The following is a 20,843-nucleotide window of genomic DNA, read 5'->3' on the forward strand; positions in this document are numbered from 1 at the left end:
TCAAACCTACATAAGAAGAGTTATATATAATTAAAAATTACTTGATAGTGTAAGAAATTTATACCCGCCAATACATAAATTATTAGCTCATTAGAATTATTTAATGGAGAATCATATTATAGAAATCATATTTTATTTTAACAAAAATTATGCGACACAACAACATATACATTGTATTTATTATTTGTAGCTATATTTTTAAAAAATTATCATTTGTAGCTATACTTGATTTTTTAGAAAATCCACCCATAGCACTGAAATAAGAGATCAACTGTTTGCGGAGGTCTTGAGTTCGACTCTTAATAAAAGCATTTTATTTTTTTATATTTCTCATTGATAGTACAGTTAATACATGTTATATCCTTGGTAATACAGTCGATATAAGTTACATCTTTGGTAATACAGTCGATACAATTTATATCTTTTATAATAATTGAATAGTTGCTTATTTCGCCTTGATAGTAGAGTCGATATATGTTATATGCTTTGTATTCGCCTGGTAACCATTGAACAATAACTGTAAATGATATTAAACAAACTATAATTACGTATTACAAAATACTAATTTAGGCTCTAAACCGTAGTGATTTATGAAAATTTATCTTTATTTTATTAGCAAATAAGTATAGCTTTGACGGTTATAAAAATGTAATTTTACCATTACCCACACCATTTTATGTGATTGTTTTAGCTCTCTTCTTCTGGCGCACATTCCATTTCAGAGAGCGCCTTCAGAAAAGTCCAAAAAGTCAGATAGCCTGATAGAGCCCCTCCCCCTCCCCCCAAACCCCAACCATACCGCAAATTTCACCTACCATTCACCCCCAACCCCCCCCCCCCCCTTCCCCCTCGATTCGCTCTCATTATCATCGCCTCGTTGCATTTTCAATGCGATAATTCATTACTTTTTCATCTTTGATTTTTCAGAGACACTGTTGATTCGCCGCGTTGACTGATCCGTATTACTATCAATATTGTATTAATCAAGTTATTAGGGTTTGTAAATATTCATTTCTGTGAAGGATTCATTCTCTGTTTGATCGTATAGGTTCTTCCACGGCGTTTCCATATCGAAGGTGAGCTTTTCACGTTATGTAATAAAACTAAAAGTATCCGTTATTTAGTATAGGATGATGATTGTTTATTTATATTTTTTAGCTTTTATTATTGTTATTTTTTGTTTAATTGGAGCTTATGAATGTGAAATTGTTTATCTATGAATTAGGGTTGGGTCTAGGGTTAGGGCGATGCGGATGGAAGCGTCCGGTACAAATTCGGACGCACACAGAGGTATTTCTTCATCGACTAGTAGCAATATTGGTATTAATTCTAGAAGACATGGAGGAGGAGTGCAATTATCTGCTTCGAATTTATTTCGTGCGCCATTATCAACATTATTGGAATATTCTGGAATTTTAAGGACAAGGTCAAATCATTCAGAATCCGATAGTTTGATAAACAGTGGGGTCCGCGATCATTTTCAGTCCCGTGTGGATGATGATAACGCTGGGGCATCATCACCAGCTTCTGCTGCTGGTGGTTCTGGTGAAGTTTCAATTAGGATTATTGGTGCGGGCGAGCAAGATCATGATAGAGTTGGGACTGTTGGTGTTGGACCAGTGAGGGAAGTGGATGGGCAAAATGAAGGTTTCGGGAGGCCAATTTCAAGGTCGGGGTCTGCAGCTTCAGTCGGAGCATTGGAGAGTCAACCGGGTGATAGAGGGGCGGGAGATGGTGTCAATGGAAGCGCAGATACGGGGGCTGCTGACGGTGCTGGTGTTAATAATAGGGAGTCTTCTTACCAAAGATATGATATACAGCAGGCTGCTAGGTGGATTGAGCAAATTATTCCGTTCTCTTTGCTTTTGTTGATTGTTTTCATCCGGCAGCATTTGCAAGGTATATTACTGTTTCCTCTCTATGGTAACTAAGTGATTTTCATAATAAACTGGCCGGCATACAGTTCTTGCTTGTATTTTCAATTGTATCGTGTATTTAGTGATGCTTCTTTGCGTTTTCTGTTATTTTGGGGCTAGTGTTTGGCAACATTTTCCTTGTCCTTTCTCTCTTCTGGTAGCTAATTCTTTTTTTTTTTTGGTTGGGGGTGGGTGGTGGGTGGGTTAGTGATGGTATCTATGCTCTGCCGTTTTCTGTTGAACGTTGTGATGGCTATCAATTTTCTTGTTTTGCGTGTTTGAGGGTTACTGTGCATTACTTTAATTTCCATAAGTTAGTATTTCTCAAGATTGCTCTTTGCTTGTGCATGAACCCGCAGGTTTCTTTGTTACAATTTTGATCGCTGCCGTCATGTTCAAGTCAAATGATATTGTAAAGAAGCAGACTGCACTTAAGGTGATGCAAATGTCCTCACAACACCAACCCTCTACAAGGGAAAAACAGAAAAAAAAAAGAAAAAAAGAAAAAGGAACTGATGTGCTTTTTAATCTGTCTTCCTGCCCTTTTCTGCTTGATACTTTTCTCATACTAATGAACATTGAAATTATTGATCTTCTTCTTCCTTCCAGGGCGAGAGGAAAATCTCTGTTTTGATCGGTGTATGTCTTCTGTTCAGCGGTTATGTAGTTGGCTTTTATTGGTGGTACCGAAATGATGATCTTTTGTATCCATTGTTGATGCTACCACCAAAGGCCATACCTCCTTTTTGGCATGCGATCTTCATAATCATGGTGAATGGTATGTTCTTGTGAAGTTGTCATAATTAGAATTTCTTGCTCAGCATTTGGACTCAATGTGTGAATAGTTTAATACGATATCATAGAGTTGACTTCTTTTACTTTGCTTTCCTTACAGATACTTTGGTTCGCCAGGCAGCAATGGTCTTCAAATGTTTTCTGCTGATGTATTACAAGAATAGCAGGGGCCGGAACTACCGCAAGCAGGTGACAGCAATGTAGATAGATTTACCCACCCTCTCATTTTCTTAATAGGCATTATCTCTTTCATGCTCAGTTCTATGTGCATGTGTATAAAAGGGAAAAAAGAAGCTTTCTGAGAAGTTATTTTCTTCACAGGGTCAATTGCTAACTTTGGTTGAGTATCTTGTACTGCTATATCGTGCTCTGCTTCCAGCGCCAGTTTGGTATCGTTTCTTTTTGAACAAGGAATACGGAAGCCTCTTTTCATCATTAATGACCGGGCTGTATCTAACTTTTAAGCTGACTTCTGTTGTCGAGAAGGTACCTTTTTTAAGTCGATCTTATTATCTTCCATTTATTCTTTGTCCTTCAGTATCTTAATCTTTCTGTCTTGATAAGACAATATCTTAATCTCTTTAATTTTAAGGGTCGGCATTGTCATTTCTATAACCTAACTAATTCTCATCTGATCCTACCTTCATATTCCTTAGGTCCAATCTTTCTTCACAGCTCTGAAGGCGCTGTCACGTAAGGAGATTCACTATGGAGTATATGCGACCCCTGAACAGGTAACATGGTTTCCTTTTTTTTAAAAAAACTTTTTGATAATATGTATCCTGAAGTTCTTTCTCAAAAAAAGAAGAAGTTATGTATCCTGAAGTTGCTGTAAGTTGGTTTCCTCTTCTTTTTTGATAAGTAAGATAGTTTTCCTCTTCCTTTGCTCATGACAAATAAGAATTACACAAGAGAGGCTCATAACGCAACATAGAACTCGATATTCCAAACTTTAGAATTCTATAGTTGCAAACATAGGACTTCCAGCATAGAAACTTATACCTGAGGCCTTATCAAACAAACAATAAAAAAAGAAAGATACATCACCTGAGGATTTTGTAAATTTTCGTGCCTCAGGGGAATTTCAGTTTAAATGTCTAACAATCCTATTCAAGTATTAATTTTTTCTGTGGCATAAGTTTCAGATTAGAACCTTCATCATATGAGTATGCTTGAGGATTGCGTTGCTGCTCTGTCTACTGGAACTATAGTTTTTACTTTGAGTAGAATGGGGGAAAAAATCTTCCTCTAGTATGGTGCTATTTTATTTAACATATTGGGTGTTGGAGAGCCTCTCTACCTTCCCAGGGTAGGGGTAAGGTCTGCGTATACACTACCCTCCTCAAATCCCACTTGTGGGATTTCACTGGGTTTTTTGTTGTTGTTGGTGTTGGAGAGGTTCCCCTCTGGTCTAGGATGTGGCAAAAGCAATTCATGCCTTGCTCTTCAGCATTTTTATTGGTGGCCATCTGCTTTATCCATCAATGTTTTGAGAAATCCCTTGAGGTTAGTGGTTGATGTTTCCCTTTGAAGAAAGAGTGGCGTCTTCTGTTTTATGGTGCCGACTGTGAGAGTTCCCTTGGAGGAGTGTGCTTGATATTTATCTTGAAGAGAGAGACTATCAATAAACAATTACTGTGTCCACATGAGGATGCCTGAATAGTTGAGGCAAAGAAGTAACAACCTGAAGATCTCAAGATCACATCTCAGGTACGACACTCAGTATGAGTCCATCAGCTCTAGCCCCTCGGCGGACAGGTTTAGCCAACACTTGTGCATATAAGCTGGCAAGGACACCAACATCATAAAAAGAAACCTTCACTTTCTTGACACTTAATCGGAGTCCCATGCTATCTGATGCAAAGGAGGAGATGAGCACAAAGAATCCTTAGCAAGAAAGGAAAAGAAAAAGAGAAGTTAGAAAACGGGAGGAAGAAGGGGGTGGAGTCCATATATAATTAGGCAGCTAACACTTGTCACAAAAAAATTGAAGATAAATAAATAAACAAACAAATAAAATAGATGACTAACTGAGCCCTCTATATCTAAGATCTAGTTAGTGAATAGCAGACGGACTTCAGGATTTGCTTAGCACCTCAAATAACTACTTCAGATATTAAATGCATTTGATAGCAAAACAAAAGTTTAATTTATTTATTTAATACCATATAAAATGACATTGACTAATCATTTGAACAAAAAGGACCAATACATAATCAGTAATATCATTTAAGATCCCAAATGAACTTTTCCATCCTTTTCAAATTGATTTCTTGATTGACTTTGGGGTTATAGAAGGGTTATAAAAGAACGGTTGAGAAGGTGAACTATTTTAGTACTCGTGGGGGGACGCATGTGGTATATAGGATTAGCTTTTAGCTTCAACGATAAACATGGAGAAAAAATTATTGAGAAGAATGTAAGTGAATCGTAGATAACTTTTACGAAGTATTATTTGTTTTGCCTAGACGGGCTTCTACTCTTCTCAGTACGATTTTTTCCCCATTTAATCTTTGAAACTAAAGTTTTCTTTCTGCAAAAGTGAATTTATTCAACACAGAGTAAAAAGGAAAAGTGGAAATTTAGGCTGGAATAGGCAAGTCTAACTCTTTAACTACTTAAATAATCATGAATTTTGGTACTATTATAGATATATTTTTAAAATGTTATTTGCCAACATTTGAGATATTATTTATTTTCGCTGTCATTTAAATGAGTACCAAAATGTTATCCATACGCTTTTCCATTTTTAGTTAAATTTCTAGCTTATCGATTGCCTCATGCAATTGGCATGTTATTGTACCATGGATTTCTATCTCTTTTTTTTGGATGACCATTGAGTCTAGGACAGCTTGTGCACCTCAACTATTCCGTCAGATACCTGGTACCTCCCACCAACATAAGTATAGGGTAACTCTTCCCACCCAGGCTTAGGTAGATGGGAAGATTTCCTAGTGTTTTTTTGTCTCCACTGGAATTTGGACCTGAGACCTCATGGTTCTCCTCCCACTTCCTTGGCCACTAAGCCACACCTTGGGTGCATTGATTTCTATCTGTTATATGAGGATGTCGTGTCTTTATATGCCACTTCTTATTCTCGCAGTGGTTTTCCTTTACGCCACCTGCTATTTATTGTTGTAATTCATGCTAATTTTGCATGAGGTAGTTGTTAAGCAAGATACCTTTTCACTGGGATCAACTTTTATGAATTCGTGTTCTGGATTTCACTTTCCTATAGCATGTTACATCAGCAGGTTTATCTTTCCCATATTTTGATTGGTCGTTTGTCTTCTTTCTCTTTCACCTACAAAACTCATGAAAGCATGTGCTTACCCCCCTCTGTATTGGGCTTGGGTGGGAAATTACATCCTTCTCTTTTTGTTATGTTTAAAAATAGTTTAATCATCAAATAACGTATCATAATGAAGTATATCACCATCTCTTGATGTTGGTGCCTTTGCAAGTTGGGTCGAATTCTGTGTAAACAATGGTTTGAAAGAGCTCTACAGAGGTCTTTAAGGTGTCAACTTAATTAAAAAAAAAGGAAAAAGAAAATACGCTCACAGGTGTTAAGAGTAGTTTTTGTATGGAAGCTATGTTGGGGAAAAATTCAAGTATTTGTTTTGAGTTGGGGAAAAGCTACCAGAGTTGTTATTAGCACCTGGACAGTGCTCTTTTGCATCTTCTTGATGCTTTTTATAATATCTCTTACTTCATCAAAAAAAATTAATTGTTTAGAGTTGTAATTGTCTTTATAAGATGAGAAGCCATCCACTGTAAAATTTGTCTTTAGGACTTATTAATGAGTATTTGCAAGAAACTAACCAAACTGTTTGCTTTAAGTGTTTGCTGAAGCTCTAAGACGATGTGATCAATTGCAGGTCAATGCAGCGGGGGATCTCTGCGCTATTTGCCAGGAGAAAATGCATACACCAATCTTACTACGTTGTAAACACTTATTTTGCGAAGACTGTGTTTCTGAATGGTCAGTTTTCTGCCTTTTGCTTCAACCATTTGTGCTTTGACCCTCTTTGAGCATGGCTCATGCATGATGTATAACCTGTTATTAGAATGGAGTGATCTTCATTATCTCAATTGTCACCTGGTAGTTGTGAAGTAATGAGCACAAGGGGATTGCAAATAACACATGAACCATACACAAGGAATATTTGATATCCCTTTCTTCAGTTTCTTTGCGCTTATTCACCTTGAGTTGGTAACGCAATTTTCCACCCCTAGAGCTAGGATTTTTTCCTCTTTTCCTTACATCCAAGCAAAATGACTCCGATTCAGTTTATCAACTAAAGTATATTGATGTGATTTTTTTTCTTGATATGCTAAACGTTGTTCCCTGAAACCCCACCTCTCCCCCAAAACCCAGGAGTCCAATTGCGCTATCCCAGTTTGCTCCTTTTGTGACTTGAACCCTGAACCTTACAATTGGAGATGGAGGAGGGTCTTTACCAGAGGTTGTTCTGCCTGTTCTTCCTCATCAAAGTTAGTTTGACAGGATATTGTCTTTTATAGAATGAACTAGGGTAGCATATTCCTTGCTCTTTCTCTTGACCCATTTTTCTGCAGAGACTGCATTTTGCAAATTAATATTGTGCAATTATGCTTTCTCCTGATTCCGAAGAATTACTTGTTTCCTCTTCATCCTCTTGATACCTGGAGAACGAGCATGGAATAGTTCATAATTGAATGAGAATCAGGAAACACATATTTCTTGTTATCTCAATGTGTTTTAAGTAATACCATCTTTCAGTTGGCTTGATGGTGTACTTATTTTGTGTGCCAGGTTTGAGAGGGAGAGGACGTGCCCTCTGTGCAGGGCTTTAGTTAAACCTGCCGATCTAAAATCATTTGGTGATGGTTCAACTAGTCTCTTTTTCCAGTTATTCTGAAGTAATAGTTGTCGTTGAGCAGGAGTCCCGTTAAAGCTGCCAACTTCACTACGAGGAGCTATAGCGGATCAGCCATCCACGGAAAGCGATATTAACACTTAGTTCAGTATCTGATCTGTTGCCTCCAGAAAGTAGTAGGTGGTAAACAGAGTCTCTGAGGCCGTTGTTTATATCTGGTTCCATAACAAGGAGCGGGCTATTGTTCATACGTTTGTGATGAGAAAATATTTGTATCGGTCCATTAATCAACAGAATTACCAAGTGTACAATGTATGAAATAGCTAAATTGTCAGATGTATATTTCTATCCCCTAAATCAACATATCAAAAAAAATAAAAAAATTCATTTCCTAAACAATGGTATGAAGAAGTTGCATTATTGTGCCCAATGATGTTCAGATTTTTAAAAGTTTTGGGTGGCTCGAAGCTTATTTGGTTTGCTGGAAAGACAATGCTCTCGACGACAATTTCAGGGTCATGTTGACAAAGAAACTTATAATAATACAACCAAATATACTGAAAGAAGGTTGTACTAGGCCAAAGGAGTTGAAGATCTACTGGGGGAGTATTGCCTTTTGATTAGTACATCTTTCTTTCAAGAAATTTGTTTACGTAAAAAAATAGTGTTCTTTTGACTTGAGTTGTTAAAATTTGTATTTGGATGATAAAATGTTATTCGAATGGGAGATCTATTTCTAGCCAAATCATTTTTATTATTACCCCTCATTCTTATTTGAGCTGATGCTGGGTTATTATCATATCCATTGCTTATAGAAAGGAAAATAAAGGAAGAAAAGATTCTACATAGGCTCTCCTAAATCCGTATTGCAATTGGAGTAGAATCGCTTTCCCTTATTAGGTTTAGGAATCCGCAATTCTTTAAGAAGACAAGATTAACCAATCAAGTTCCCGTTCTTTTCCGGTGCACTCGCTTTATACAATAATGCGGTTGAAGTTTAATATGCCATGGCTGGAGTCTACATCAAAATTCTTGCTATGATTTTTATTCAATGCACAAGGGAGACTAGTGTTATGAAGCGAAACCTAGAGGGAGATCTTTAAAATTATCCCTATAATTTATCACTATAGTTAGTTAAATTGTTTTAGATATAGTTGAATTTAGAGAATTATATCAGCGTGCTATCTAATAATATCTCTTGTTAACATAATTATATAGTTTTCCCTAACTTTTGTTTCCTGGAGTAAGTTCGATAATTCTAAACAATATATTTCCTTATTTTAGTTTATTAGGAGTCCATGGTTTCATAGACCATTTATTTCTTAAGTTCATTGACAAGACTTATTGGCAACATAAGTAGTAGTCATTTATCTTTTGAGTCAGAGACAACTATTTTTCATTTATCTTAAGCTCTTTCCATTTAACATCTCTATAAGAAAAGATGAAAAGAGTAAACAAATTGAAAGAGGCAAAGCAACAATCAAATTCAAGTAGGGAGTATTGAGCTGGCTTCTCTATGCTGAGCAGAAAAACCAAATAATACACATCCATTAATCTATGTTGCTCGGACTCTCCGAAAATGCCGTTAGGTGCGTGTTGGATCCTTTAAAAGTAGTATATTTTTGGAGGATCCGTTACCGAACGACAGTATTTTGTAGAGTCCACGCAACATTGCCGTTAATACAAGAAAAAGAATGAACCAATCAAGAAAAGAAGCACCACAAATACAAGACACCTCATTGGAAAATTCCTCTTAGTTCACCTTCATACCAACCATATCCCAAACAAAAAATGGAATAATACTTGACAAATATTAATTATTGATAAAATCAGAAAATCAAGATTGGCAGTTAAACAAGAGTTGATCATTTTCTTGATAAATCTTTCCCCTTGGAAGTTGAAGTTGAAATGTTGGAACTTGATGAATTTTCATTGTTTTGATGATTTGGTTTTACTTGTGAACCAAGAGCAGTTTCCTTTGTGAGAGAGGAGGATCTAGATGGTGAATGCATGGATTTAGGGGATAAAGGAGGGGAAGCAGAAAGCATTCTTGAAACTGCAGGTATTTGAGAAACTTCAGTAACTTCTTCAAAGCCTTCATCCAAATACACAACATCCTGCATTGTCAGTTGATGGTACTCTACAATCTCTCTTAATATGAGATTCTCACGCGCATACACTGAATTCTCGTGTGCTAGTCGAGCCTTCTCTGCTAATAGCGTCTCTAGTTGAAGCCGTATCTGAAATAATCGCAGTAAATAGGAAACAATTCAATCTTTAGAGTTGATTTAGACAACAACATCAAGAAGATTTAGCACTTGTACTTCTGCTAAATCCCATGGACATCAAATCCCATAAGGGTAAAGGGCAGCCTGGTGCAATAAGCTTCCGTTATGCGCGGTCCGGGGAAGGACCAGACTACGAGGGTCTATTTTATGTAACCTTACCCTGCATTTCTGCAAGAGGCTGTTTCCACAGCTCGAACCCGTGACCTCCTGGTCACATGGCAACAACTTTACCAGTTACGGCAAGGCTCCCTTTCTGATTTAGCACTTGTACTTCTGCTAAATGCCATGAACATCAAACCCCATAAGGGTAAATTATAGATTATATAGTGGTCAGAAATAATAGTCTGGTTTGTTGACACACTGTACCTGAAGTGGACTAGTCAGTAAAATACAGAAAAAAAACTTACATGTCAACTATGTATATTCTTGCTTTCTAATATACCATGTGTGCTAACAGGTTGAATTTCACTAATGTTCTGCAAGTTTTATACTTTTGTACCATAGAATGAAGGCTTACTAAGGGGAAAGAAGAACAAAATATGTACTAATAGGTGAAAAATTACCATGTCATCATCTGCAGGATTGTCTCCCTTCTCCCGAGCCTCGCGAAGTATTTTATTTTCTTCTTCTAGCTGAGAGCAACGTTGCTTCGCAAACGCAAGATCTGCTTTAACAGTCTTTAACTCTCGTAGTAGTAGTTTGGCTTTTGCTGCAGTTGCCATTGCCACCTGCAACCAAAATGACAGACCAAATAATGCATTTCTTTCCCCAGCAAGTAGATAACACGAACATCATAGTAAAACTATGCAAATAATATAAATCATGCTGGTACTTGCCAAAAGAAAAATACGTTGTTTTCATGTTTAGCTGCTACAGTTACTTAAGATCTCAAATGGCCGGTTTGTTAGTGTTAAAAACTTATATTCAGATACTTAATACATGAACCATAAATACATCATATATCACGCAAGTTGCCACCTTACGTCGCGAGAATCCTTTAGTTGATCTTCATGACTCGTTGTTTGTGTTTGTGGCCGAGTCGTTTGCATCTGCCATGGGCTTCGTACACTCGACACATGATCTTGCGATGTCTCAGCAATTGTACTTCCTCCCTGAAATTCAAGAAAAAATTATGTTGAAGCAGGGCATGTACCTGATCAGGGAAACCCGAGAAACTATAAAATACTCTGGTGAAAATCAACTTCAGTCAGTCCATTTTTTCATAGATCAGTCATGATCCTCTTTGTTACCGTTAGTTCACTACCTTATCCACCTAGAGTTTAAGTTCTATCGATTGATAATGTAAAAAATATTTGCACAATCAGGTCAGTTATAAGACTTGTGCGATGGTAAGGGCTCGGATCATGTACAAAAGGATTAACTGTCATCTACCACTACAGATATATAGACACTTAAAATGAGGAATTGTGCATGTATTATGAGAAGAAAGGAGAGGGCTATAAATTATCACCTGGCTTTCTTTTCGGATGCTGCTGTTGGGAGCTTCATATTGCAGGTGGGAGATATGATTACCATCTTCAAGAATTTCTTTGCCTTTCCTAGCTACAACTCCCCATAAACCACCTCCCTCATTTGCACTCGGCGTAAATGATGTATAACCATTGGAAAGAGCTGCAGCTGCCTGATTTTGATGGCAAGTACAAGTGTCACCAATTAATTAGAGCCGATGTATTTATTCAACGGTGCATACAGGGCAGCCCGGTGCAGTAAGCTTTCCCTATGCGTGGGGTCCAGGGAAAGGCCGGACCACAAGGGTCTATTGTACGCAGCCTTACCCTGCGTTTCTGCAAGAGGCTGTTTCCACGGCTTGAACCCGTGACCTCCTAGTCACATGACAGTAACTTTACCAATGGCGCCAAGGCTCATGATGGAAATGTATTTCCCAGTTAATTTAGGCAGCCCAACGCACTAAGCTCGCGCTATGGGCGGGGTTCGGGGAAGGGCCGGACCACAAGGATCTATTGTACGCGGCCTTACCCTGCATTTCTGCAAGAGTCTGTTTTCACGGCCTTGAACCTGTGACCTCCTAGTCACATGACAACAACTTTACCAATTACGCCAAGGCTCATGATTGGAATATATTGCTCAGCAAGAAATATTTCTGTTGTACCCTTTAATACAACATATCAGATGTGCCATAATGAGAGTCCCTACTGATTAATGTGATTTCATGTAAAGTTTAAATTCTTGATATTAAGAATCAATTTTTATTCATAAATTTTGCTATCAGAAATATAAAGCAATAAATAGAGAAGAATTGACATGTGAAAAGGGATGAGTCACAAAAGCCAGAGAAATTGGAGATCATATACAAGACTAGCGGCGGAGCTAGGATTTTCACTAAGGGGGTCAGAATATAAAATAGTAAATCCACGACGAAGCCAAAGGGTGTCAATATGTAGTACATATACACATTTAAAAAAAAAAATTAACGTAGCTACAGTGTATAATTTTTCGATGAAGGGATGTTGACACCCCGTGAATACATGTGGCTCCGCCACTGTATTGGGCAATGCATGCATATAATTGGCAAAACGGAGCTTGACAATTATATTGGAATGAAGGAGAAGAAAAGGACCTGAGATTGATCGCGATAAGCGGCTGAGGCTCTGATGGCCTGAGCCGCGAGAGACGAAGAAGAAAAAGGATCTCCAGAGGAAGCACGAAAAATGCTATCTTCCTGAAATGTGGATGATCTGCTGATCCCCTGCGGCTTCGGGTCCGCAGGGGATCGGAAAATGGTCTCTTCCTGGAAAGTGGATGATCTGCTCATCCCCTGCTTCCTTCTGTATGCCATTTTATTTTACTTGTTTAGGCGAATATTCAAATCAAGAAAAAGAAGTAGAACAGAAACAGCACCGCCAGAGGCAGGGCCAAGATCGCCAGCTCCACCACCAAATTAATGCGAAGATTGGATTATGGATATTACAGAAAAGAATGGCGGGTGATGGGGAGAGTGAATGTGCGGGAAAAAGGCCATATAACGTCTTTAACTAACTTTCCTCCTTTTAAGTTAGACACTATTCAGCATTAAAGATCAGAGAATTAATTTATTCTTAATTTTTCTTTATTTTGGAGGGTGCTATTACTTAGAGGTAGACAATTAATTGGGCGGATTGGGTTAAAGTTGGACGAATCAAATCAATAGCTAAATCATAATTCAAACCGTCCAAAGTTTGCTTGGATCAAGTAGGGCTAGGTCAACTAACATGACCCAACCTCTATTTTATCTTATCTTTTATTGTAAGAATATGTGAAAATAATATATTTTTGAAATTATTAGGTCCTTTTAAAGTTATAGACGGCTGGTTTGGTATGACGGATAAGGGATAATTAATTCTGAAACTAAATTTGAGATGAGTTTATCGCACGTTTCGCTGGGGTAAAATCGTGGTATAACTAATCCCGGAATTAATTATCCCGGGATTATAGTGTTATGTTTATCCCTGTGAGGATGGGATAACAATGCCGGGATAATTAATCCTAGGATAACTTATGTCCCAACCAATTGACCCCTTATAGTAATCTCAAACTCCAAATTTGATCTTGCATTTTGGGGGCAAACGATAGTGTATTTATTTACTCCATTTCTTAAGATATAGTAACTAACCCATGTTATTGCATCCTGACAACAAATACCACAAATAATTCCTGATTACTTATTTTCTCAAATGAACATCAAGTGTCATCTTTGTCTTTGCCAAATGCCAAGTCCATCTTTGACATAGCCAGTTTCAAGGTAGCATAAGCTAAGGTTATACAGTAGAAGAAGCCAATAACAAATAAGGAGCAATTAGTTAGCTCCATCATGACTAATTATACTTATAGATTTATTAGGTAATATTCCTACATAATATCAATACATCTCTCTCTTAATCTCAAACAATGATGAGGCAATTGAATGAGCTAAAAACAGCTGCTTTTCGAAAGGCTGGCGCGATCCTGGTAACAGGAATAAAAACTTTCCATCTCAAGATCTCTTCTTTTTACTCTTTGTAGCAATGCTGTTTGATCCTAACTTAAAACAGTATGTTGAGGTAGAGGATGATCCATCCAGCCATAGAGAAAATAGCAAAAATATGAACCCAAAATAATACCGCCGCTGCCTCCTTCCCACATCCTCTCAAGTTGGCAACAGCACCTGCACAGAGTAAAAGTTAATTAAACACAAATACACAGGAGTCAGAGACCATCGCGCATGCATGTAACATGTTTCAGAACTACTGTAAAAGGAATGTATTTTACCAGAAAGTACGGATGTAGGCATCGTATGCTGAAGGAGGAGTACGAATCTGAACATTTTGTCACCAGCGGGAAGGAATCCAAGCTTATCAGCTAACATGACAATGCCAAGTCCAGTTGGAGGAACCAAAACCAGCCGTCCAAAGACAATTGCAGCGGTTGTCCTTAGACCAAGTTTTGAACTACCGGGTCCTGGTCCTGCAGAAGATATTCAAATATCAAGCAATAAATAAGAGCGCCTCGGAACATCAGAATTCAAACATCCTTGGAAAACTATTGAATGACATGGAACTCTTATCACAAACTAGAGGAGGAACAGAAAAATTATTTTGAAAAAAGGAAATAAAGAATAGTTACTGACCATCAACAAGATTGCCTCCTAAAGCCAACAATATGCAGGGAATCATGGCATCCCTGGTAACAAGAAATATAACAACCGTTCAGAGGTTTTATTGACATTTACATAAAACAGCATTTCCACGACTGGACCCGAAGAATAATCTTATCCAGAGACGGACCTATGTGGTGGGTTGAGGGGTCACGTGACCCCGTTAACCTCGGTAAAAACGTTGTATATACATATAATATATATTTGTACATATATATGGGACCCCTTAAATATTTTAAGTGTGCCCCCTAAAACAAAGAGATGGATTGGAGAAGTGGTTGCTTTGGGCCCTTAAATTCCCAACTTTGTTGGGGACATAGGTTTGAAGCCCCCCTTCAGCTTTTTTCTCCTCCTTTTTATTTTTATTCTGTGAGTACAATGTAATTTATATTCAATAGCAAATTGCTTTATCTTTTACTTTTATCTTTTTTTTTTTTGAATTCAATTATAAATTAGTACTAATATATAATAGTCAACTTTATTAATATTTTAGTTCTTTGGATTTAATAGCAAATTATTTTTTTGCTTTTATCTTTTTTTATTTCATTTATAATTTAGTACTAATACACAATAGTCAATTAATTAATTTTATTCCTTCTCTTCCCATAGCACCCATTTTGCGAAGAAATCTTTTTTTCTTCTTTAGAATTTTATCGCTGGTGATTAGCATACAATGATGCCTTGTCGCGCTCAAATCCTGGGTCCACCTCTAGCTCAAATCCTGGGTCCGCCTCTGATCTTATCACATGTCATTTTATTTTAGTGGAAAAAATAAAAGCAGATGTCCCTCAATTCTGTAAGAATATATACTGATGTAAACTATCAAAAAGGAATATGTATTATGTACTGATGTAAGAAATTCTTAGGCAAACTCTTAGGCTATCATGTTACAGGACCATTAGGTGAGATGTCTTGTCTATTTGCAGCAAACAGTAACTGGAGATAAAATAGGAATCTTTTTATTGAGGGAAACACCTTAGTTGCTTAAAACTGATTCTGCAATGAAGTAAAACTTACCCAAGAATCAAACAGCTGTCAGTGAAGAAGTACAGTGGAGCATCAGAAGTAAAGACCTGTCGCCTCAGGATTGGCACGCATCCTATGATAATGGCTAGGACCTGTTGAAAGAACATGCAATTTAGCAATAATCAAAATTGTTCTAATTGACAACTATATAATTGAATTATGCAGTTCAGCTCCTCATTGGCCCCCAAAAGGTCCCAGAACTAAACATTGTCGATCTGAAGAACAGTTAAAATATTCATGGGAGAGTATTTTATTTTTGATAAGTAAAAATTACTTGAGTAAATCTCACAGCTAAATGGAGTTCTTAGTTGCCGCATTTTCATAAGTAACACATTAGCAAGTAGGGAAATCAGGAAAATCTCAAATAGCAACTCAGGAAAGCCGTAACGAATGCATTTGATTGCGAAGGAGTAAAAATCGATAGTTCAGGATAAGGTCATAGTTATTCTTATTCTTTTCATATCCTGGAAAAAGTATTTCCTACTGAAAAATAAAGCCTTCCCAAGAATAATACTACAGAATTGTCTCAATGCAACTTTGCACAGTAGAAAATAGAAAGTTTAAAGCATTTTGCAGGTGAAAGATGATTCATTGTATAGTTTATCAATGTTCAAATTTATAATATGGAGCACAAATATGATTGAAGAGAGCTCTTTATGTGGATCCATGCCAAGATATTGAACTTACAGAAGCTATAATAGGAGGTTGAATTATTTGCTTGAGCTTCAGTTTCTCATATAGAAAATTAAAGAACTCTTTAACCTGCAAGGAAAGTGATGAGCAGTCAAACACCAGTATAATCAAGATCATTAGCCAAACCCCATATTTAAAAGAATTCAAAATTATAGGTTCGTCAGCAAAGCATCACAAAACCAAGAGTTATAACAAGAGAAACTAATTCTGACACCACCGCAATAGTAAGCTTGACCCTAATGCCAAAGTTCTAACATTTTTTCCCTATCATATAAGGGATTACTATTTCTACTGATTGGCAACATTAAAACTATGGGTAAAGGGCCAAGGGAAAAATTAACGCATCTGTCTCACCTTTTCTTTCTTTGAACCACTTGAGTCAGCCGGTGCTACATCTGTTGTAAGTAATGGAACTTGCTCTGGTGAACTAGCTGTCAGATGGCTCTGCGAGCCATCTCTGTTAGGATTTTTGATAGGAAGATTTGCATCTTGAACGTCGAAAGTGCCTTCACGAGGAGGTTTGAGCATATTGAACACATAGGTGTAGAGAACAATTGCACCAACCTACACATATTTACCAAATAATACCATTACTCATCATGCATTTTAAAGTTTCATGTTTGATGCAAACTTCTATACTAGGTGCAGGGTTTCAATGCAAAAGCTGCGGTTTTATTTTTTAAGTCGGGGTGTGAGAGGGAGGGGTTTTTTAAAGAGAAAAACAAAATGGCAAAGAAATTTCCATTAGTTGGTTGCTTGGCAGTAAAATGGTCAACTTTCACGAGACATCCTTGCCTCGATCAGGGAGGAAATAAGGCAAAATTCAGAATTTAGAGTCAAGGAAATGCAAAAACAAGCAGTAGTGAAAAAACTTAGAAAGTGCCAAGAAAGACAAATTTCCAATAAAGGCATAGAAACCATCAATTCTGGGTTCATACATACCCACTGGCCAAATGAGATGTATGCATTTCCATCTCGCGAACATATCTCATAGTCACCAAAAGGATTTGATTTATCCCGACATAGTGCAGCTATCAGAACAAGTGGAACATTTCCAATATTCCCTGCGTAGAAATTAAAAGAGAATAATAAGCTAACAAATCAGGTCTTGAATTACACATGCCAAGACATTATATAGGATAGATAGTTACAAGCTGAAATGGAATATTTTCACTAAGTAGCAGTCAATTCCATACCACCAAAATAAAAAGAAATTAAAGATACAGGAAGTTGAGTCATTTAAAATATTCAAGAGACTACGAAAATAAGTGCTTGCTAACTATGAAACTAGCTTTAGATGGAGCACTTACCAATGCCTATTTGTACAACAGTAAACTTGAAATAAGGGTATGGTGGACGGACGATTGAAGCAACGATGCAACCTATAATAGAACCAGATATGGTGGCGATAACAATATTAACAGGGATGAACCACCTGATAAAATGAAGAAAACGTGAGTCGAAAATACTGTAGAATTGGGCATTGCATTACAAAATGACCACAAATATAATCCTTACCATTGAAGCAGTTTCTCATATGTGATGGCTTGTCCAAGTTGAGAGAATATCAAGCAGGGCAGTAAAAGTGAAAACACCAACTGCATCAAAACCATGTAATATTATCTATTAGAGATACAAAAAAGCTAAAACTTACCACTTTTACGATTATGGACTGCAGTAGGAATCAAAACAAGTGTCATCTCTCATATAACTTCATAACATCTATCGCAAAGATATTTGAGGACTCAATTGAGCTAGTCAAACTTCTCTATAACGACACTTCACTATAACGGCCAAATTTTCTTTGGAACTAATTTTCCATATCATGTTATAATATATGTTTTCGATAACGACACTTCACTATAGCAGCCAAAAAATATCCGGAACCAACTAGACTACTATAAAGAGGTTTGACTTTATTTCCACTTTCAAGAGTAAACATTCAGTTGAGCTAATTCCAAAAAAAGATTTAACGTAATGCTAGCATAAAAGAGTACTGACCCCGTTTAAGAGCTTCCGTCCATTAGCCGGAAGAATATTAACATACTTGGAGGCCATAAGAAATCCCAAGAAGCACATGGTAAAAACTTTTGCAATCGGTAAAACAGCAATCTTAATCGACCCGAGTAAAGACTCTCCTCCTCGTTGTGGTTCTGTTAGAACCTCCATAAGCAATCTTGGCACTCTATCCATCATTTCTATTCTACCTTATTAACTGCTTCCCTCAAAGACAAAACAATTTCCTGATCATCCAAAAAATCACTCCAAAAAAGCCGAAAATATTCCCTTTTCGGCCTTGAAGGTCCTGCTATTTTTTTCAAGAAACTATGCCAGATACAAAATAAACCCAAAATATTTGAGCTTTATCTAACTTCCAGTCCAAAAAACCAAGAAAGTTCAAATCATTGGCAGGTAGTGCTCAGTTGGTCCAACAGTTAAGCTCCCCTTCTGCAAAATTAAGTTTAAAAAAAGAGCTCCAATTATTATCAAATCCAAAATTCTATATAGTAGAAGGTAGTTGACAAAGCAACAAAATCCTACTAACAACTGCAACAATTCCAAAAGGTTACACATATGATGTGTGTGTTTGTGGGGGTATCACATAGTAGCGGACCCAGAATTTTGGGCAAGCGGGTTCAGTCGGAGAAGTCCATAACTAACATAAGCGGTATAAGCCGTATAAACGGGTTCAAAAATAATTTCTATACAAAATTTACCTTGCTTTAGCCATAATTTATACATATACACAGTATTATTTTTGGACGAAGCGGATTCAGTTGAACCCACTCCTCACCACTTGGGTCCGCCCCTGGTATCACAGGCTTAAAGGGGGTTTTCAGATTCAGAAAAAAAACCACCAAAAATTAAAACTTTAGACAAATTTGAGAAATCCCATAACATAAATTAAGATTTCAAGCGCCAAAAACAACTTTCCAACAATAAAAGATTCCTTTTTTTTTACAACAGGTACAAGAATATGGTAAGTTTTTAATCACAGAATTAAGAAACCTTCCAAAAAAAATAATTCAAAGCTTATGACAAAATGCAATCACACTTACACGTTAAGAATATGTGAATTATAAATCAACGTAATCAAATAAGAGCTTAGCAATTCAAACAGAATAAAAAGAATATAAAAACAGAGAAGTAGAAATCAAAAAAACAAACTACTAACCAATAAAAGGTCTCTCCACCCCACAAAGCTAATTAACGTTTCTTTGTATTTGGGTTTGTGTTTTGGTTTTTTATAAGCTAATGAAATAGAAGCCAAAGGGTAGAAGAAGAAGTATATTGCTCAGAATCCTAAAAGGTTTAAAAATGGGAGTTTGAGAAAAGAATTGCAATTTGTGTCATTTATACGTAAAAGAAGTATGACCCCACCAACCAACGTTGGCTTCTCCTCCGTTGGTTTCCTTTCCCATACAGAGTAAAAGCTATTTCACATGATCTTGGAAAGCTCCTCTTTCTTTGATTAATTGACATTTTTACCCCTACAAATATTTTTATGTACTATAGTGCCCCTATTTATTTGGACGTTTCTTCCGTACTCTAGTACTTTCAAAACCGGACACCTGGCTTCTATTTACAGGCTTTTTATCTTTCTTTTTTAGCTGCCAAATAACTTGTTTTTGTCTTTCCTTTTATATAGTACTCCCTTTCAATTTATGCCAAATTTGTTTGAAATATGTAGTTCTAATTATTTTCAAATTTAGAAAGAGATTTTTTTTTTGGAACAGACTAAAAAGGAAATAGGTTCACATAAATTGGAACGGAGGGATTACTTTTTTTCCCATAAAATGAGAGATGATATTCAAGTTAACCTTTTCTTCATTTTTTTTTAAAATAATTATGGTGTTCAAGTTAATTTGCACGCACTTTGATTAATTTTATGGGATATTTGCTATTTTTTACCAACATAAATATCGTTAAGTAACTTTATCAAATAAAATTTAGACGGATAAAATGACATAGTATTTTTGTTTCCATTGAGAAAAAAGTACTAAGATGAAGACTGTGAAAGGATGAGAGTCAATTCCAATAATACCACAAAAAAGATATTTTTTTCTTTTCAAAAAGAATAAACCTATTTAGTGGGGCACGAAATTTAAAAATGAATGAATTTTTTTTGAGCTTGTGATCTAAAATTATCCATAGATATTTGTGTGACTATAAATCATCTAATTAAGAATAAAATAAAAAGTTTAAAATTATATTCTTTTCAAATTAAAAAAAGGTCATCCGCTTTTAAACGGACTAAAAACGAAATATATATATATAGCCATAGCCACATAGAGTGAAGGGTGTTCAGTTGAATATCGTTCATCAAAAAATTATACTAAATATATAAGATATTATAATATGTATATACTTTTTTATAAAAATATATTAAACCTTAAACACAATTTGCAAAATTTGGCTCCGTCACTCGGTGGAGTATATTATTATACCAACAAGTGAGTTAGAATCCTGTTACACATGAGCTTATGTCACTCAACTATGATTCTTCGGCTAAAACAATTTGCAAATATCTGATCTGGTGATTACAGCTATTTTCTTCCGTCCATAATAAGTGATTAATTTATCTTTTTTATTGTGGTCCAAAAAAAATGTC

The 20,843-nt window shown here is 36.4% G+C and overlaps 3 protein-coding genes across 4 annotated transcripts; 1 reads left to right on the plus strand and 2 right to left on the minus strand.

Annotated features, from left to right (window-relative positions):
• Positions 1-671: 671 nt before the first annotated feature.
• Positions 672-7,969, plus strand: LOC107764140 (uncharacterized). Of its 2 annotated transcripts, none has more exons than XM_075254212.1 (9): positions 672-1,076; positions 1,226-1,899; positions 2,276-2,352; positions 2,526-2,694; positions 2,812-2,900; positions 3,033-3,197; positions 3,368-3,445; positions 6,593-6,696; positions 7,510-7,969. In XM_075254212.1, the coding sequence occupies exons 2-9, from the start codon at positions 1,248-1,250 to the stop codon at positions 7,613-7,615; spliced, it is 1,440 nt and encodes a 479-aa protein (XP_075110313.1). In that variant the 5' UTR covers positions 672-1,076; positions 1,226-1,247; the 3' UTR covers positions 7,616-7,969. The 2 variants fall into 2 exon arrangements, with proteins under 2 accessions (XP_075110313.1, XP_075110314.1); XM_075254213.1 differs by having other exon boundaries at positions 7,638-7,969.
• Positions 7,970-9,053: 1,084 nt separating this feature from the next.
• LOC107832524 (uncharacterized) lies at positions 9,054-12,904 on the minus strand. The gene is made up of 5 exons (XM_016660389.2): positions 12,461-12,904; positions 11,333-11,503; positions 10,845-10,973; positions 10,425-10,589; positions 9,054-9,813 (listed from the first exon to the last, which is right to left on the minus strand). Exons 1-5 carry the CDS (start codon positions 12,677-12,679, stop codon positions 9,439-9,441), a joined length of 1,059 nt encoding a protein of 352 aa, XP_016515875.1. The 5' UTR covers positions 12,680-12,904; the 3' UTR covers positions 9,054-9,438.
• Positions 12,905-13,622: 718 nt separating this feature from the next.
• Positions 13,623-19,560, minus strand: LOC107832523 (protein PIN-LIKES 6). Its single transcript, XM_075254214.1, has 11 exons — positions 19,407-19,560; positions 18,233-18,679; positions 17,750-17,829; positions 17,542-17,666; positions 17,174-17,295; positions 16,586-16,795; positions 16,226-16,300; positions 15,530-15,630; positions 14,486-14,538; positions 14,128-14,322; positions 13,623-14,023 (listed from the first exon to the last, which is right to left on the minus strand). Exons 2-11 carry the CDS (start codon positions 18,425-18,427, stop codon positions 13,902-13,904), a joined length of 1,278 nt encoding a protein of 425 aa, XP_075110315.1. The 5' UTR covers positions 18,428-18,679; positions 19,407-19,560; the 3' UTR covers positions 13,623-13,901.
• Between the last annotated feature and the right edge of the window lie 1,283 nt (positions 19,561-20,843).

The sequence above is a fragment of the Nicotiana tabacum genome, chromosome 5 (assembly GCF_000715075.1).
Source record: "Nicotiana tabacum cultivar K326 chromosome 5, ASM71507v2, whole genome shotgun sequence".
In the NCBI taxonomy this organism is placed as follows: Eukaryota; Viridiplantae; Streptophyta; class Magnoliopsida; order Solanales; family Solanaceae; genus Nicotiana; species Nicotiana tabacum.

Coding starts and splice junctions, on each gene's coding strand:
- LOC107832523 (XM_075254214.1), bottom strand. CDS start 18,427: ATGATGGATAGAGTGCCAAGATTGCTTATGGAGGTTCTAACAGAACCA. Junction 16,301..16,585: donor GTGGTTCAAAGAAAGAAAAG/GTGAGACAGATG, acceptor CTTTCCTTGCAG/GTTAAAGAGTTCTTTAATTT. Junction 14,539..15,529: donor GACAGCTGTTTGATTCTTGG/GTAAGTTTTACT, acceptor TCTTGTTACCAG/GGATGCCATGATTCCCTGCA.
- LOC107764140 (XM_075254212.1), top strand. CDS start 1,248: ATGCGGATGGAAGCGTCCGGTACAAATTCGGACGCACACAGAGGTATT. Junction 2,353..2,525: donor AGAAGCAGACTGCACTTAAG/GTGATGCAAATG, acceptor TCTTCCTTCCAG/GGCGAGAGGAAAATCTCTGT. Junction 2,901..3,032: donor GCCGGAACTACCGCAAGCAG/GTGACAGCAATG, acceptor TTTTCTTCACAG/GGTCAATTGCTAACTTTGGT.
- LOC107832524 (XM_016660389.2), bottom strand. CDS start 12,679: ATGGCATACAGAAGGAAGCAGGGGATGAGCAGATCATCCACTTTCCAG. Junction 11,504..12,460: donor CTTATCGCGATCAATCTCAG/GTCCTTTTCTTC, acceptor CATCAAAATCAG/GCAGCTGCAGCTCTTTCCAA. Junction 10,590..10,844: donor AACTAAAGGATTCTCGCGAC/GTAAGGTGGCAA, acceptor TTTTGGTTGCAG/GTGGCAATGGCAACTGCAGC.